Source organism: Microcebus murinus, chromosome 8 (assembly GCF_040939455.1).
Source record: "Microcebus murinus isolate Inina chromosome 8, M.murinus_Inina_mat1.0, whole genome shotgun sequence".
NCBI classification, from domain to species: Eukaryota; Metazoa; Chordata; class Mammalia; order Primates; family Cheirogaleidae; genus Microcebus; species Microcebus murinus.
The window spans coordinates 76032501-76052748 of record NC_134111.1 but is presented as its reverse complement, the minus strand read 5'-3'; the positions used below and the strand labels follow the sequence as shown (position 1 = coordinate 76052748).

The following is a 20248-nucleotide window of genomic DNA, read 5'->3' as shown; positions in this document are numbered from 1 at the left end:
ATTTCTTTCTTGTTTTTTTCTTTTTTTGAGACAAAGTTTCACTTTGTTGCCCAGGCTAGAGTGAGTGCCATGGCGTCAACCTAGCTCACAGCAACCTCAAACTCCTGGGCTCAAGCAATCCTGCTGCCTCAACCTCCCAAGTAGCTGGGACTACAGGCATGCACCACCATGCCCGGCTAATTTTTTTTTCTGTATATTTTAGTTGGCCAATTAATTTATTTCTATTTATAGTAGAGACGGGGTCTCACTCTTGCTCAGGCTGGTTTCGAACTTCCTGACCTCGAGCAATCCGCCTGCCTCGGGTTCCCAGAGTGCTAGGATTACAGGCGTGAGGCACCGCACCCGGCCTTGGCCTAGGTTTTAAAATCTTTGGTTTTACAAAGTTCTTTTTCTCTAAAGGTATTTATTAATAGAACAGAGTTGGATTTTTTTAAAAATGTATTTATTAAATAATTCAATTTATATATCATTTAGAAACAGTCTAATTTGCCAAAACTCAATATGGAATATCTCAAATGACTAATTAGAATTATAATAAACCATATCATACCATATTATGCCAAGCAATTGATGGAAAATGATCAGTTCATAAAAAGATTATTTAAATAAATTAATAAACTGTGTTCCTTATCTACTCTGATAGCATATATCCAGGAAAATATCTACTATTTAGTGTATTATTTAAACCAACAAACAAAAATGAAAAATGCAAAAGTACCTTAGCTGTTTCCTTACTGCATACACTTGTTCTATTCCCTGTGATACTAATTCTTGAATCTTATGTGCGACTTGAGGATGTAAACGTGAGGGTAATGCACAATTCTCATCTCTAATTGCAGTTTCCTCTTCTTCAAGAGAAGACACAGGAAAAGGGGAAGGTGACAAAGGGAGGCAGGGAGTCTCCAATTCATGATACTGATGAGCTTGCTGTGTAGGTAACTGTACATACCACCTGGTAAGTGAAAATATTTAAAATTATTAACATTTAAATATTAAAATTATTTAATATTAGGCAAAGGCAGGAATCATAATTACTTAGGTTAGTACTAATAATTTTTTAAGAAAAAATTATATGTGATTACACCATATTAAACAAAATCTAAAATGACCTCTGTTAACTCTTCTAAGATCTGCTCTATACACTATTAAATAAAAGTATTTATGAATCTTTATAGACTCACTGTGGCCCTAAAGTTGAGGGAGATGCAGGGATTTAAATATATATATACATATATATATGTGTGTATATATATTATTTTAAATTTCATATTAAGTAAATTTTACCTCAAAAATAAAGAGACAATATTGTAAATCATCTTTTAAATTGCACATTTTCCTACCCATCAAACTGTTGTCCCAAGCTACACTTCTGTGTTGCAACTACCATCCTTCCAACCAGAGAATATATGCAATTCAGAGATATATGGGAGAACCTTCCCTCACATGAGCTCAATATACTGCCTCTACAGCACTTCCAGCCCGTTCGCCCAATGAGCAAGAGAATAAACTAAAGGTGAACACGGATCTCTTCGAGAGCATGGCAAAAAACACATGCTGGGAAAATGAACTGATCTGGTAAGATACTACTTTAATTGGTACTTTTGTATAAAATTCTTACAATGATATTGCATAAAATGGATTCTACTTAGAAATTAATACACAAGTGTTCTCCAAACTGAAAGATTTAATTATTGACTCAGTTGATTTTTCATATACCTAAAAGTTCTTTTAAGGATCACACAAAAACTATATTCCATACACTTAATCCCATTATATGATAGCAAATTCTTCACCTGGACTGACACATAAAAGAAAGTAAAAGAAAGCTACTATTTCTTCTTATTTAAAAACTGAAGCAGGCTGAGTGCGTTGGCTCAAGCCTGTAATCCTAGCACTCTGGGAGGCCAAGGTGGGCGGATCGCTCAAGGTCAGGAGTTTGAAACCAGCCAGAGCAAGAGTGAGATCCCGTCCCTACTACAAATAGAAAGAAATTAGCCAAACAACTAAAAATAGAAAAAACATTAGCTGAGTACAGTGGCCCGTGCCTGTGTGTCCCAGCTACCTGGGAGGCTGAGGCAGAAGGATCACTTGAGCCCAGGAATTTGAGGTTGCTATGAGCTAGGCTGGTGCCATGGCACTCTAGCCCAGGCAACACAGTGAGACTCTGTCTCAAAAAAACAAACAAAAAACCCCTGAAGCATAAAAGGCATAAAATGGAATTTTATTTAGGGTTTAGAATTCATTTCTGTCTACATAAGTAATCAAAGATGAGTTAAAAAATATAATGTCTGCCGGGCGCTGTGGCTCACGCCTGTAATCCTAGCTCTTGGGAGGCCGAGGCGGGCGGATTGCTCAAGGTCAGGAGTTCAAAACCAGCCTGAGCAAGAGCGAGACCCCGTCTCTACTATAAATAGAAAGAAATTAATTGGCCAACTGATATATATATAAAAAATTAGCCGGGCATGGTGGCGCATGCCTGTAGTCCCAGCTACTCGGGAGGCTGAGGCAGAAGGATCACTCAAGCCCAGGAGTTTGAGGTTGCTGTGAGCTAGGCTGACGCCACGGCACTCACTCTAGCCTGGACAACAAAGTGAGACTCTGTCTCAAAAAAAAAAAAAAAAAAAATATATATATATATATATATAATGTGGCTATAAGTTCTGCTCCTAATAAGTATCCAAAACAAAGTACTAAATATATAATACATTGCTAAATATTTATTGGTGATTTTGGAGAAAAGTTTCCACATGGTATATAGCATATATAGTATAGTATAATTTTTTTTTTTTTTTTTTTTTTTTTGAGACAAAGCCTTGCTCTGTTGCCCTGGGTAGAATGCAATGGTATGATCACAACTCACTGCAACCTCAAACTCCTGGGCTCAAGAGATCCTCTTGCCTCAGCCTCCTCAGTAGCTGGGACTGCAGGCATGCACCACACCTGGCTAATTTTTTCTGTTTTTGGTAGAGACGAGGTTCTTGCTCTTGTTTAGGCTGGTCTCAAACTCTTGGCCTCAAGCAATCCTACTGTCTCAGCTTCCCAGAGTGCTAGGATTACAGGCATGAGCCATTGCATCCAGCCAGTACAGTGTAATTCTTTGGTCAGAATTATCTACAACCTTTGCCTGATAAACTCAGTGGCGTATACAGTAGCCAATCAATTTAATAGCTAGGAAACTGTTGGTGAGGTATCTATCTTATATAACCATTGCTTAATGAGATAACTGGAAAACAAAATTATAATTTCTCCTACAAAAGAATTCTTGCAAATGGACCTCATTAATTTAGAAAATAAAAGATCTATAGAAATGTCCTACCTAAGAATACCACCGGCATCTACCAAGTTCTTCTTTAGCATGTTAAAGGCTTTCTCCTGCTCCATTCTGATTATTTTCTTATCAATTTTGGGGTCCGTAGGAACTCTATATTCAGGAAACTTCTGTACCTTCTTAATGTAAATCCTTTATAGTAAGATAAAGAAAAATGTGTTTCATTATGTTATAATCTCAAGAAAATCTAATTTATCAACCAGAAGTTTAAGCATTTAAGTTTAGAGAAAATTTATCTAGAAAGTACTCAGAGGCTTATGTAAAAGATATGCCATATTCTCAGTGCATAATACTTAGCAAATTAGCAATAATCTTGAGTAAAATATTTAAGTATTTACAGATTTTAACACTTTTTTCCTGGATTTCTCTCCATTCTCCTGGAAGCCATAATCACCTCATGCCTGGATTACTTTAATAGCCTTTTTCTAGGCCTCTGTGCCTCCAATGTTTCATTACTTAAATTCACTTGATACATAAATGCCACAATAATTCTTCACATTTGTATTTCTCAGTTGAAGAATATTTCTGCTCTTCAATCAAGTACAAATTTCTTGGCAACATTCAAGGCATTCCATAATGCCTTGAATCATAAATGATTCTAATTTATTTACCTAATCTTACTTTTTATTACTTCAAATATAAAATTTCTTTTCCTGTGAAGTTCATCTTCTCAATGTGTAATCATTCCATATCTTTATTTGAATGGTTCTCCTAGCCTACAATATCTTCCCTCTTTCTACCTACCCAAATTCAATTTAAACTCCAGCATCCAGGTTAAATTGCACTTTCTTTCCTGCCATGAGTTTGTATGGATATATTCTTTCTCTAAATAGCTATTAGTAGCTAACCTATACATTTCACAATATTTACTATATCATCATGTTCTCTACTAGTTTCCTTGTTTCCTGATCCACCCCAACGATATTTTAAATTTTCTAGAATTAGGTAAATTTTTATTCCTCTTTTGGTCTCCCTGCTTCCTATGGCACCCAATGTAGTTTCTGGGCACAGAGTAGATATTCAAAAAGTACTTGTAGAATAATGGAGAATAAAATTATTTTTTCACATATAGAAGTTTTCTCCAAAGTTCTATCTGAAGTTTTTATATTGCTTATATTTAGAAAGCAGTTGAAAGTTTTGTTTCATGGTTAGGTCTAAATATTGCCTAAAGTTAACATTATCAAATTAAATATGAAAAGCCTTGTGAATAGGCTTTAAAAACTTGAGAATGCTGAGGTTTATAGCATGAGATGTGATGCTAAAATAAGATGTTTCAGGCCAGGTGCAGTGGCTCACGCCTGTAATCTTAGCACTCTGGGAGGCCGAGGTGGGCAGATCCTTTGAGTTTGAGACCAGCCTGAGCAAGAGTGAGACCCTGTCTCTAACAAAAAAATAGAAAAAATTAGCCAGGCATGGTGGCGCATGCCTGTAGTCCCAGGGAGGCTGAGGCAGTAGGATCGCTTGAGCCCAGGAAATAGAGGTTGCTGTGAGCTAGGCTGATGCCATGGCACTCACTCTAGCCTGGGCAACAAAGTGAGACTCTGTCTCAAAAAAAAAAAGAAAAAAGGTTTCAAAGATCAACTAAGTTCTAACCACTACATTTTAATCTTTAAGTTTTTTATTTTATCTAATAAAACACTCTCAATGTCTAAAAAAGTCTTAAAATACTTTCAAAGTCTAAAAACATTATATTCATAATGTAAAGGGCATTATAAAATTTCATTGGTTCACATTTTTCCTTCTCATGCAGTGCAATATCTACTCTGTAGCCTAATTCTATCTAAAACTTATGGCATTGGTCTCATATATTGCTGGTAATTGGTAAAATCTCTCTAAAAAGCAACTCTGTAATATTTGTCAACATTTAAAAACGATATAACCTTTGCCTTAGCAATTTTATTTCTAGGAGTTTATTTTAGTGATATACGCACAGGTGCCCAAATGTGTATGTCAATAATTGCAGCTTTGAATGTAATAATAAAGAATAATTTTCATAGCTTACATGTCCATCATTAGAGGACTAATAATCCATCCATAAATGGAATACCATATGGCTATTAAAAATAAAGACACAGTGCCTTTTTATCTGATATGAAGTCAGCTTTGAGATATACTGGGAAAGAAAAAAAGCAAAGTATAAGTCACTATATTTACACTAGTATGTGGCATACCTGTGCAGTAGATAACCACTATAGGCATTCAGATTGGGAATGAATCCATGTGAATTCATAGCAGGAAGGAAGGTATATTACTATCTAACTCTAAGGAAAGAAAAATACCAGTGAGCTTTACTGAAATCTTCAACATTTATGGGGACAGAGGAGATCTCTCTCTCTCTCCATATACATATGCATGCATACACGCAGAGTATCTTAGGAAGTTGAATCAAGTAAGAGTTGCTGCCTTAAAGAGAGACATAGGGAACAGGGGCGAGCGAAAACTTAGAATTCACTGTAAACTTTCTGCACTGTTTAAACTTAATAAAAATATGCATATTAGCTGTTAAGGAATAAATACTTAATAAGAAACAAATAAAAGAAAAGAAAGCTTACCGAGCTGGACAAGTGGCTTTGTAGAGCTGACAGGACCTGCTTTCCTGCTCACTGATTTTTTTTAACTGGAAACCTTTTCTCCTTGGCCCATACTGACACTCCATTACCACAGCTCTACTTCCTGTGGGCCAAAACCAACTATGGGTATTAATTCAAGAATCCCTCTATTCTAAACACTAGATTAAAAATAACTTGGTGGTGGCAATGTCAAAATCTACACTTTTAATTACACATCAGTAACTCTTAAGACGTACAAATACATAAATTTAAAAGTTTATTGTAGGCCAGGCACGGTGGCTCACACCTGTAATCCTAGCACTCTGGGAGGCCGAGGCAGGTGGATTGCTCAAGGTCAAGAGTTAGAGACCAGCCTGAGCAAGAGCGAGACCCTGTCTCTACTATAAATAGAAAGAAAATAATTGGCCAACTAATATACATAGAAAAAATTAGCCGGGTATGGTGGTGCATGCCTGTAGTCCCAGCTACTCGGGAGGCTGAGGCAGGAGGATTGCTTGAGCCCAGGAGTTTGAGGTTGCTGTGAGCTAAGCTGATGCCATGGCACTCTAGCCCGGGAAACAAAAGGGAGACTCTGTCTAAAAAAATAAATAAATAAATAAATAAAAGTTTATTGCAAAATTTACCAAATATACCATAATTATGGTAAGGAAATTAGCAAATATCAGTGAATGGATGTCTACTGATATTTTCATACCTATGACTTTTAATAATGAAAATCTACCACTTTATAAATAGAAATTAGTAAATGCTACATTTAGTTAATAAACATTAATATCATTTAAAAATGTATTTCCTTTTATAATTATTTATTTTCTTATTTCTTACTTCTATTTGGGCTGTTAATGCTGTAACCAGCTTCTAAGATGGCCCCCAATGATCCTTGCCTCCTAGTATTCATGTCCTATGTAATTCCCTCCCTTTGAGCATGGGCTGGACTTATTAACTTACTTCTAATGAATATGGCAGAGGTTTTAGGATGTTATTTTTTATATTAGGTTGTAAAAAGACTGTGACTTCCATGATGGTACTCTCTCTTGCTCTTGCTTGGATTGCTCTGTCTGGGCGAAATCAGCTGCCACATGGTGAGGGAGCTCTGTGGAAAGGCCCATGTGGCAAGGAATAAGGCCTGCCACGTCAGTGAGTTTGGAAGCAGATCCTCCCCCAGTCAAGTCGAGAGATGACTGCAGCTCCAGTCAACACCTTAATTACAGACTTGTGAGAGACCCCGAGGCAGAACCACTTTGCTAAGTTGCTCTTGGATTCCTGACCCACAGAAACTGTGAGATAGTAAATGTTGGTTGTTTTCAGCCACCAAGTTTGGGGTAACTTGTTACATAGCAATAGATAATACAAATAAGTAGATGTGAAATCTAGAGTTTCAATTTTTAAGCTGAATATTCTACTCTACTGTAAGATACAGCAAACTTTTAAAATATAAAATAAAAATACCAATAATTAATAAAAATGTTGATAAAAGCTGACATGAAAATTTAGAACTCATTTAAAAGACAACATAGGCCAGGCGCGGTGGCTCACGCCTGTAATCCTAGCACTCTGGGAGGCTGAGGCAGGCGGATTGCTTGAGCTCAGGAGTTCGAAACCAGCCTGAACAAGAGCGAGACCCCGTCTCTACTATAAATAGAAAGAAATTAATTCGCCAACTAATATATATGGAAAAAACCAGCCGGGCATGGTGGCGCATGCCTATAGTCCCAGCTACTTGGGAGGCTGAGGGAGTAGGATTGCTTGAGCCCAGAGTTTGAGGTTGCTGTGAGCTAGGCTGACTCCACGGCACTCACTCTAGCCTGGGCAACAAAAGCGAGACTCTGTCTCAAAAAAAAAAAAAAAAAGGACAACATAAATAAAGGTAACAGAAAAGTAACAGTTTGAGAAACACATGTCATAATACACATAATAAAGAATTACTATATAGAACATAAAGAACCACAAATGGTTAAAAATAAAAAATAAAGACATAACCAAACAGAAAAGTGGGCAAAGGCCACATAAATAGGCAATTCGGAAAGGGAAAAAAAGTAGTAAATGAACAAATAAAAAGATGTTCAACTTTAGTAGTGAAAGGGAAATGTAAATTAAAACAATAGTAAAATACTATATAGCACACTACTCAGATAGGCAAAAATAAAAACATTTGACAATACTCTAAAACAACTGATCCACAGATCAATCTAAATACCACAAATAGAGAGACACGTAGATAGCAACAAATATACAGCACATCTATGAAGTACTCTTACAAAAATCAAATCTGCATTTAAACAAGGCTCTAGACCTAACAGTTTAGGAAATACAGGAGATAAAAGAAGACAAACTACACCACAAAGATGGAATCAGCAAAATCCAGAATACAGCAAACACTACAGGACAAACTACTGGGGGAAAAGAGGAAAAAAATATTTAGCTGAAAAGAAATTTAAGAGCTATATTAAGCAAATGCAATCTGTGAATTTTGTTTGAATTTGAACAAATCTGTGGCAAAAAAAAAAACCTGTGAGACAAATGGGAAAATGTAAACATTGGAAATTTTATAACATTAAGAAATTACTGTTAATTCTTTTAAAGTGTGATAATGGGATTGTTATATATGTATGTGTGTATATACATACACACATATGTACATATGTATGTATTAATATATAAAGAGTTCTTATCTTTTACAGATATATACTTTAGTATATACTACATACTTTAGTAATTATAGATTAAATGATATGATATGTGAAATATGCTGTAAAACTATCTGGGGATTGAGGAAGTGGTAAAGAGTATAGATGAGACAAGACTGACAAGACTGACTATGCTGATAGTTGTTGAGGGTGGATGATAGATATATGGGGTCATGAGGTTTCTTATATTATTACCTCTACTTTGATTCACAGAGAATTGCCGTAATATAAATATTTTTAAAAGTCTAGCAATACTAAGTCATAAAGTAAATGTGGGGAAGGGAAATTTTATACATTGCTGATAGGAATGAAAATTCGTACAGGTTATCAATCCCTTATGTACAAATCCAAAATCTAAAAAGCTCAGAAAACACAGTTTTTTGGAACGCATTTGGCTGCAAAACCAGACTAGAACTGCGTGAGACTACTTACAGTCTATTTATTCCTCTTAGTGTGACTATCCATAAAGAATTACTATTTCATTATCTGATACTGTCTATAGCATAGTTGCTAGAGGTATTCTATAATATTATCATATTCCACAAATTCAGAATACATCTGGACCAAAAAATTTCAAAGAAGGGATTCTGGACCTGTACAATCACTTCAGAAAGCAATTTAAGATAATCTTGTGAAGATGAATAGTTTATATACTTTACAACCAGCAATTCCACTTTAAGGTATGTACTCAAGAAAAATTAATTACACCTTTTCATCAGAGGATGTATCCTGTGGAGGTTTGATTATAGCATTCTTTATAATAGTGAAAAGCTGGAAACAACCTAAATGATATTCAACAGAAAAATAATTGTACTCTGGCCATATGCTAGAATATTATATAATACTTACATTAACTAGGCTCTATAAGTATCTGTCAGTATGGACAGATCTCAAAAAATAAGGGTGAGTAAGAAAATTTATAAAACAATGTCTATAGTTTACTATGCATGTATATTTTCAAATATTCAAAATAACAAAAAAATTATTGAAAATACAAATATATATGGTAAAGTATAAAAATACAGCCTAGAAAGATATACACCAAATTCATGTAGAGGCTATCTATGGAGAGTTAAGAAGGGGATTAGAACTATGGAGGGTTGCAGGATTTCAAGTTTATTTTATTTATTTATTTATCTATCTATCTATCTATCTATCAATCAATCAATCTATTTATTTATTTATTGAGACAGAGTCTCACTTTGTTACCCAGGCTAGAGTGAGTGCCGTGGCGTCAGCCTAGCTCACAGCAACCTCAAACTCCTGGGCTCAAGCAATTCTGCTGCCTCAGCCTCCCGAGTAGCTGGGACTACAGGCATGCACCACCATGCCCGGCTAATTTTTTCTATATATATTAGTTGGCGAATTAATTTCTTTCTGTTTATAGTAGAGACGGGGTCTCACTCTTGCTCAGGCTGGTTTTGAACTCCTGACCTTGAGCAATCCGCCCCGCCTCGGCCTCCCAGAGAGCTAGGATTACAGGCGTGAGCCACCGCGCCGGCCTCAAGTTTATTTTTAATTTTGCATTTCTTTTATGGAATACTTTTGAAACCAAGGCAGAAGGGTTTACATTTATCTGATCTTCCTGTAAGTATTTTTCATTAACCTCAGATGTCCACGATGAGACTGCATCTCTTCCAGGTAAATTAGTGCCCCCACAGTCCTGACATAAATCACTTATTTTGATTGTGTGTGGTCTGACTAGTCCTAGGGTAGATCACTAGGGTTTGCCCTATTATATTTTATTAAATAGGTTTGCTTAAAACTCTACTCCCTTAGTAAACACTAACCCAGAGACTGAGAATACTATATGTAACACACCTGATGCTTGAGAACTTTAGTATCAGAATTCTATATAATAACTCCAAATTATATATAAATTCTATAAAGTAACTCCGGAATTATAAGCTACATAAGTTGGGTACAAGTATGTCCCAAAATACAAATTAAAAGAAAAAGAAAATGTTTTCTTCATAGAGGGAAAAAAAACCACAGCAGATATATATACTTAAAAATAATAAAACTGTCCTTTTTATTTTTTATTAAATAGGTCTACCTGGAATTTCAGTATTTTAATTTTCTATTTATCAACATAATATATAAAGGAAGCAATATTTACTTACTCTGACATATTAAAATACAATTTTATTACATAAAGTAATTGGTTATATTTACCATAAGTTTCCTTTTTAGTTTAATATGCATTTTAATTAATTAACATTCAGTGGTTATCTACCAAAATAAAAATGTATCACCTTAGGAAAATCACATTTTCACAATGGACTATGGCTGCTGCTGAACCTTTTAAAATAATTCTTTAAAAAAAGTACCTGCATTGACAAATGGGATTCCATCATATGGGACATACTGGGATTTCCACATCAAGCGTGTAGCAGGCTTCGCTGGGCTTGGAGACTGGCGAGTCCCCCAAACACTCTGTGTTTGCTGCTTGTGAAATGTTAGGACACTTTCTAACTCAGTCTCACTTACACAGTAGCCACGATATGAATCTCCAATTTTCTGCATGTAGTAGAAAGTAAATAACAAAATTATTAGCAAATATGCTTCACTGCACAATAAATTTAATAAGATGTTTGTTCAAGATGAAAGATTCATCATCTTTCACAAGAGAGTGTCATTTGTTCCCTCACATCAATGGACTGTTACAACCAGTGGGTCTGATCTGACTTCAATGAGTATCATCAAGTAGATGTTTTCCAGGTATTTGTTAGGGGAATATAACTCAAACTCACTGCCACACTATCATCTTTCCCAAAGCTTGAGAGAAATAATATTTAGAAAGGATAGCTTAAAGAACATAAGGTGCATCCATTCTTCCAGATTTTAAAAATTCTACCCCTGGATCAAACCAGATCACCATAAAACTAGCCACAAAGTACTGCTTCCCTGTGGGGCTTCTTTTACTGAGACTGATTTTGATATGATGCCATGAGTCAATTTGAAACTCTATGAAAATTGTGATTCTATCGTGCATAAAAATGTTGTATAAGAATTTCCTCATTATACCAATATTCTTTTTATGAAGATCCTTCTTTGAGAGAAATTCCTGTCTGGCCTTAGTACCAAAAAGAGTTAATGGTTTGCTTTCATCTTATGGAAATTGGCATAATTTTTTACATCTAATAGGCATAGAATTTAGTTAACTAATTAGGTTTCCTCTTTTGAAATGCAGATACTTAGATTATAGATAAGCATATATATGCATATATACACACAGTTTGTTAAGATATTTATTTCTTTACTTCCATTTAATGGTCCTGTTCTTGTTTTTCTTTATTGTTTAGCTCCCACTTATAATTTACACCTTGTTAATATATTTTACACATTTTTGTAAGCAGTCTTAAATTTTTTCTAAAACATGGCAAGGTACAAATAAATCACGTGAATAAATTTATCTTATCTACACAACCATTTGAGTATCCCTGTACTAGAGGAGAACCTTTTTCTACAGCAACAGAGAAAATTTGTTAACTGTAATCTCTTACACTGAAATGCATACAGACCTCGAATTGACTCCATGTATTTTTCCCTTATAGAGGAAACAAAAGCAGAGATTTGGGCAGAGAGATCTTGTTCCTCCTCATTAGACTAAATATTTCACCTTGGAAGAATACATTTAACAAAGAGAATGGTATCAAAACACTGTTGTGGCTGTACTTTTGGCCATAATAAAAAGAGATAATCTAATGTCAAACAATACATTATCTACAAATTTCCCCAAAATAATGAAATTGCTTATGTTTAAAATTTTTTTCTGGCCTAGATATTTCTTCATAAAATATCTACTACAAATAAAAGAAGGCATATAATGTCTAGCTATAATATTTTCATATATATAAAAGGAATTGAATATATAATATTGTCAATAAAAGAAAAATTCAGAATTAGTATAATATAATCAGGCCTATCTATCTATAGGTAACCCTATAAATAAAAGTTTAATATGGTATTGATACACTTTAGTCAAGTCTGGAAAAAAAATGCCTATAGAAAAACATCCTTAAATGAGAAATTCAAAAAGTAAAAAAGATTACCGAACAGTATTTTGAAGCAAAATGCAGAAAATATTTCTTCACCCATTAACCAGAAATGTTTTTCATTATTGATATAACTTGGAACAGGAGAAAGAATCCTTCACTGGGAGAGAAGTAGTTGCTCATCTTGGAAAACCATATACAGCCTGGACAGTTTTAACCAGTGTCTTATAAGATACATGACTTGAGATAAGATGCATAATGCACTGTAGTTGTAAAATAAAGTGATTTGGCTACATAATTGCAAATGTTCTAATATCCATAGCATTCTGTGAAGTTTTCAATAGTGATTTTTTTTTTTTTTTTTGGAGACAGAATCTCACTCTGTTGTCCAGGCTAGAGTGCTATGGCATCAGCCTAGCTCACAGCAACCTCAAACTCCTGGGCTCATGCAATCCTTCTGCCTCAGCTTCACAAGTAGCTGGGACTACAGGCATGCACCACCATACCCAGCTAATCTTTTCTATATATTTTTAGCTGGCCAATTAATCTCTTTCTATTTTTAGTAGAGATGCAGTCTCGCTCTTGGTCAGGCTGGTCTCGAATTCCTGAGCTCAAGTGATTCTCCTGCCTCGGCTTCCCTGAGTGCTAGGATTACAGGCATGAGCCACCATGCCTGGCCTTTTTTTTTTTTTTTTTCTTGAGGCAAGATCTTGTTCTCTTGCCCGGGCTAGAGTACAGTGGCATCATCCTAGCTCACTGCAACCTCAGACTCTTGAGCTCAAGCAATCCCGTGTGCCTAGCTGATTTTCCTACTTTTTGTAGACAGGGTATCACTATGTTGCTCAAACTGGTATTGAAGTCCTGGCCTCAAGCAATCCTCTTGCCTCAACCTCCCAAAGTGCTAGGATTATAGGTGTGAGCCACTGTGGCCAGCCTATAATAATGAATTTTAAAACCCTCATCAAACAATCACAACAGAAACTTTAGAAAACTGCTGAAAAATTGTGACCAAAAAGGATGTCAAGGGTAAAACCTCAAAAATAAAAGAAAAAATATATATACACACTACTTAGAAAAGCAACAACAGTAATGAGGTCCTAACTGGTGTAATATATTAATATCACAAGACTTAGTATTAGAAATTTTCTCAAAATATTAAAACTGAAGGAATATTTTTCTTTCTCATATTTTAAGATTTGTGTAAAACAATGACGCATTTTATTTATTTAAGATAGACTCTTGCTCTGTCACCTAAGCTAGAGTGCAATGGCGTCATCATAGCTCATTGCAACCTCAAACTCCTGGGCTCAAGTGATCCTCTTGCCTCAGCCTCCTGGGTAGCTGGGACTATAGGCATGAGACACCACACTCAGCCAATTTTTTCTATTTTTAGTAGAGATAAGGTCTCACTGTTGCTCAGGCTTGTCTCGACCTCCTGAGCTCAAGTTATCCTCCCCTCTCAGCCTCCCTCAGAGCTAGGATTACAAGTGTGAGCCACCAAGTCTGGGCCAATGAAGCATTTTAATAGTTAAATACTCATTACCATTTATGGTTTACATACAAATGGGGTTATGTTCCTTTCCCTCAAAAAGTCTAATGGTTATGTTATAATGAACAACACAAGCTAGGCAACAATGAAGAATGGTAATTACAATAAATACCAAATATTTAAGAGAGAAATATGTTAAAGGCTAAAATAATCATCAGATAATTTATAGAAAAGATATGTAGGATTTGCATTGGGATTTGAAGAATAGTTAGAAATAGTAAGTATAAGAAAAAAATAAATATAGGAAATGGAGATAAAAATGAGTGAAGGTAGAGCTACAGAAAGATTCTGGAGTGTCTGTAGAAAGTAGGAGGATTAGGCTAACAGGAATAACAGATGAGTTTGATGGGCCGGGCATGGTGGCTCACACCCGTAATCTTAGCACTCTGGGAGGCCGAGGTGGGAGGATAGCTCGAGCTCAGGAGTTCAAGACCAGCCTGAGCAAGAGCAAGACCCCATTTCTACTAAAATAGAAAAATTAGTTGGGCATGGTGACATGTGCCTGTAGTCCCAGCTACTTGGGAGGCTAAGGCAGGAGGATTGCTTGACCCCACAAGTTTGAGGTTGCTGTGAGCTAGGCTGACACCACAGTACGCTAGCCTGGGCAACAGAGTAAGACCCTGTCTCAAAAAAAATAAAAGGATGAGTTTGAGAAAAGTAGGAAGTAAAATAGGACAAGATAGGATGATATGAGATTATGGAAATCTTTGAAAGCTAGTTACAGTGGCTAAATAATGTGGAAAAAAATAACACAACTTCTTGGGCAGTGTGAAAAGACAACAAAAGCAATATTTAAACATAAGTAGTTTTAGAAAAATTCACATTGGGGACCTGAAATGGAAGAGTCAAAGAGATTAGGGAGGAAGTCTATTATTGTAATCAAGCACGAAAGGACAAAGGTCTATGGAAGAATGGGCCAAAAAGAAAAAGATACTTTAAAGGAAAAACTAAAAGAATCCAGTGACTATTTGAAAATGGGAAGGGAAGAAATTATTCTTAAGCTTTGTGTCTGGGTGTCTAAAGAAATAGTATTTGTCATTTCACAGACATGGAATTTAGGAAGTGGAGCTAGTTGTGGCACGGTAGACAATTTGGGTTTGGGATATGGTGAATCTGTGAAATCTAAATAAAGCTTCAAGTAGGTACCCAGAGATCTGGGACAAGAGGGAGGACATAATAAAAGAACTGGTGATACAGACTTGGGAATTGTTTTTATAAATGTGAGAATTGAAAGTCAACAAAGTGGCAGGGTGTGGTGGTTCACACCTGTAATCCTAGCACTCTGGGAGGCCAAAGTGGGAGGACCACTTCAAGTCAGGAGTTCGAGACCAGCCGGTGCAAGAGCAACACCCCATCTTTACTAAAAATAGAAAGAATTAGCCATCTCTACTAAAAATAGAAAAAATCAGCCAGGCGTGGTGGTACGCACTTGTAGTCCTAGCTACTTGGGGAGCTGAGGCAGGAGGATCACTTGAGTCCAGGATTTTGGGGGTGTTGTCAGCTTTTATTTATTTCAAAAATAAAAAAAAAAAATACAAAAATTACATACAGACATACAGTCAACCAAGCAGATAATTGCTCCAAAAAAGAAAATGCAGAGAAGAAAGACAAGGTCAGAAAGTGAGACTTGAAGAATTTCTGCTACAAATGTGAACAGAAATAAGTATAAGCAAAAAGAAAGAAGAAGAAATTATCAAAAAATAGAAAGTAAAGAAACATGATAATGAAGTTTCATGAACAAGAAGGGAAGAGGGCTGCAAAAGAAGAAATCATAGTGGAATATGAAGAAATTTATATGACTACTGCTTTAACAGAGCTTATGATTTCTAAAGAGTAAAAGAATAGATGAGGTCAGGGTTAGCATAAACATAAACAAAATATTACAGATACAGCCTATATTAGCAGTACTCAAAAGTGGGCATTTGGAGATGAATTGTGGTTATAACCAGTTAAGTAATTCTAGGTAAATGATTATTTTCAACTCACCTCACAGCTCCTAAGACGACAGGCCCATACAGGTGTGTTAGAAGAAAGTGGCTGAAGAGGAGCCAGAAAAGGTTCTTCAAGCATTCTGGGATGGGGGAGGAATATATTTAAACATACAGTTCTATACACACACAAAAGGCATTCACCTACTTTATCCTCTTACTGTTAAAGATAATATGTCAATAAGAAATTTTAACAATAACTGCATATTGATCTGATGGGTGCTTTAATTATCATTTTTTAAATCATTACTGTTTTATTAACTGCTAATTCAAAGACCTAAGTTTGTTCCTCCAGGTACCTGAGGTCCCAACAAATTCAAGTATTTTAGATCTCTCTCCCAAAGCTTATATTCTTCTCTCCACTTATTATATAATTATTTTCCATTTATCAAAGAATGAGCTAATAACAAAAAACAATGGTGATACAGCACCTCTTGTATTATCCTGGATAGTGCTGGAACCCATTCTACTAAGTGAAGTATCCTAAGAATGGAAAAATAAGCACCACATGTACTCACCATCAAATTGATTTAGCTGATCAACACCTCAGTGCACATATAGGAATAACATTCATTGGGCACTGGGCAGATGGCAGCTGGGAGGAAGGGATGGGTATGTACATACATAATAAGTGTAATGCATACATCTGGGGGATGGACACGCTTGAAGCTCTGACTGGGGGGTAAAGGGCAATATATGTAACCTAAACATTTATATCCCCATAATACGCTGAAATAAAAAATAAATAATAAAAAAAAAACAAAGAATGAGCTAATAAAAGATGTTCAGGTGTACTTTTTTTTTTCTTGTTAGAGACAGGATCTCATTTTGTTGCCCAGGCTAGCTAGAGTGCAGTGGTCTGATGATAGCTCCTGAAACCTTGAACTCCTGGGCTCAAAAGATCCTCCTGCCTTGGCCTCCGGAGTAGCTAGGACTATAGGTGCGCACCACCAGGCTCAGATAATTTAAAAAAAATTTTTGTAGAGACCAAGTCTCACTATGTTGCCCATGCTGGTCTCAAACTCCTGTCCTCAAGCAATCCTCCCTCCTCAGCCTCCCAAAGTGCTGAGATTGCAAGTGTGAGCTACCATGCCTGGCCAGGTAATTTGTTAAGAGTAACACATAGGCTGGGTGTGGTGGCTCACTCCTGTAATCCTAGTACTCTGGGAGGCCATGGTGGGCAGACTGCTCAAGATCAGGAGTTCAAAACCAGTCTGAGCAAGAGCGTCTCTACTATAAATAGAAAGAAATTAACTGGCCAACTAATATATATAGAAAAAATTAGCAGGGCATGGTGGCACATGCCTGTAGTCCCAGCTACTCAGGAGGCTGAGGCTGTAGGACTGCTTAAGCCCAGGAGTTTGAGGTTGCTGTGAGCTAGGCTGATGCCATGGTACTCTAGCCAGGGCAACAGAGTGAGACTCTGTCTCAAAAAAAAAAAAAAAAATGCTTTCATAGCACAATTTAAAAAATATAAATAATATGTAAACCACGCATATATTTTCCCTAAATTATTATGAACAGTGTTATTTTAAGGCAAAAATTAAAACTGAAATGGAAGTTAGTAAAAACCATTTTATATACTTTATCACAGAGGAATAACATGCATAAAAATGTGATAAAACCATTAAAAAAATTTAGGAACCAGAATGAATATTTCTTTATTCTAAAAACTCTTTCAGTGTCAGATGTTTTCATGTTGCTTCAAAAGATAACAAGTAAGCGTCACTGAGGAAAAGTAGCACTTTTGACATGTACAGCTTCCAGAGTAGCCTCCTTATTGCCAAGATGCCATTAAAATAATTAAAGATATATCTGATGATTGTTTCTTCTATTTTCTGAATTTCTGATCTTCTCTATAGTCATCAGCTTTAAATATGACAATTTACAAAAACACTTCCATGGTGACAACAAAAGATGAGCTCCTCCTTCCCACGAACTCACCTGGCCACTGACTTTTTGGGCAATGTGAGGGATGTTTGTGGATGAAGAATATAACTACTGGTATTGTCTGCTAATGCATTTATTCTTACAGTTGGTAAGTTTCTGTCATTGGGTTTCTCTTCACAGACATCTTAACAACAAAAACAAGAACAAACCAACATCAGTATCTTCAGTAACATCATGAGAATGTACCTAACTAAAACATGTATTTGTAACAGGTAAAGGAAGAACTGCTCTGAAGCTAAAGATAACTAACCTTCTAATGATTTATTGAGAATTTCTCTGATAAACTTATTTACTTTTAAATTATAATATTCACTATTTTTATAATTTTTTGTAATTTATATTGAACACCTAGGATATAAAAGTGGTAGAAATAATTGTTATATTAGGAGTTTCACAATACAATAGAAAAATATAAAACCAACTCTTTTTTGTTTTTGTTATACTATGTAATGTTTTCTGTAAGCTATATTTTTTATTAAGTTTTAATGATTGTTAATAAAGAATCATAACACTAAAGTAAAAATATCTACCCTAAACCATTAGCTATGAAGGAGTAACAAAACAATGTAGCTATAATGTTAGAAAAGAGATTCAAATAAATGGAAAGGGAAGGAGGCAAGAGGAAGAGAACTAATACGCATATTATCAAAAAGGTAAAGAAAGAATATATAAAAAGAAATGAAGGGCATGATTCTCCCTTCTGAATCTGAAGGGACAAAGGAAAGAGGAAAAGAGCAAGAGGATAAAAAGGATAGTTAAAAAAATGAGTCACACAGCTAACAAAAATATTGATAAAAATACAAATATAAAAACTTTTCTGGCAGCTATTAGCACAATATTTTTGTTATTGTTGCTGTTATTCTTACTGTTATTATAATTAAGAAGAATTTATTTTATGCTCACTGGTCATTTGGGAGGAAGCAGGAGTCAACCAGCTTCATAGAATTCCAAAATGAAATAGACAGCTAACCTAGACAGGAGTTGAAAAATGAACTTGAAATTTATTTGGGCCAAGAAACGTTTTCTAATTATTTAGTTCACAATTTTACCTAAAGAGATCCATTTCAGCACTGACTTTCATGAGGCGATTTTCTAAAACATATATTTGTTCTTTAAAACATTCTCAAAACCCCTATATCCCATTATTACTCACCCCGACTATTCACATCCACAAGCTGCCCCTGAGGTAAAATCACTTGTGCCATTCTTGTCTGGGTAGATGGAATTACACGAAGTACCTGTCCATTTTCTGATGGGCTGGCAACGATCATCTTGAAAGTATTAAAAAAAAAAAAATCAAATGCATATGCCTATACTGATTTAACAAAATTAGGAGTTAAATAAATTATTAAACGCCTACTTACCCATATGATGGAGTCTATTATTTCATTGTTATAGATGAAACCATTGCGGCATATAAAAATTTTTTCCAAGGTCTCATAACTGATAAGTGATGAAGCCAGGATTCAAGACAGGCAGTTGGACTCTACATCCTATGATCTTAACCACCTATGATCTTAACTATTATATATGCATGAGGTATAATTACTTAGTAATCTAAACAAGGCTGTCTGGACTTCATACATCACTTTTTGCCACTTCCTGTATTATTCATACATGTTTGGCCAATTTTTGTGGCAATCATTTGTCCTATATTTTAAGTCATTTTCATTAGCTTAAAAACAGTAACTTGTTAGATGTCTAATTAAACAAGATTTATATTTATATCTCTGCATTTACATATCCTGTGTTGGTCTATCACGAACACTACCAAGTGCCCAAAAAGTCTGAAAACACAAGGACAATATTTATTTATCCAGTTTAACAACTGAACCCCACTCTCTGAAATTTAGAAGAATATCAACTAAAAAGGCATGTGAAATTGAAAAAAAACATTTTGAACTTATTGTAGCCACCATACCCGGCCTAAACACAAGTAATTTTTTATAATTTACTCGATCATAGGAAAATTTCATAATTAAGACTGATCTGTGGGGCCAGGCATGGTGGCTCACGCCTGTAATCCTAGCACTTTGGGAGGCCGAGGTGGGAGGATTGCTCGAGGTCAGGAGTTCAAAACCAGCCTGAGCAAGAGTGAGACCCGTCTCTACTATAAATAGAAAGAAACTAATTGGCTAACTAAAAATATATAGGAAAAATTAGCCAGGCATGATGGTG

General features: G+C 35.5%; 1 protein-coding gene across 8 annotated transcripts in view; it reads right to left on the bottom strand.

The window, feature by feature from the left end:
* The window catches only part of CARF (calcium responsive transcription factor), a 95948-nt gene that overhangs the window by 50715 nt on the left and 24985 nt on the right, over positions 1–20248 (bottom strand). For 4 of the 8 annotated variants that reach the window (XM_012738938.3, XM_012738944.3, XM_012738939.3 and 1 more), the window contains 7 exons: positions 19224–19341; positions 18065–18194; positions 16119–16203; positions 10916–11105; positions 5881–6001; positions 3317–3460; positions 719–952 (listed from right to left, as the gene is read on the bottom strand). In XM_012738938.3, coding sequence (XP_012594392.2) covers positions 719–952; positions 3317–3460; positions 5881–6001; positions 10916–11105; positions 16119–16203; positions 18065–18194; positions 19224–19341 — 1022 coding nt within the window. The other 4 variants (XM_076005826.1, XM_076005827.1, XM_076005829.1 and 1 more) reach the window with 4 other exon arrangements.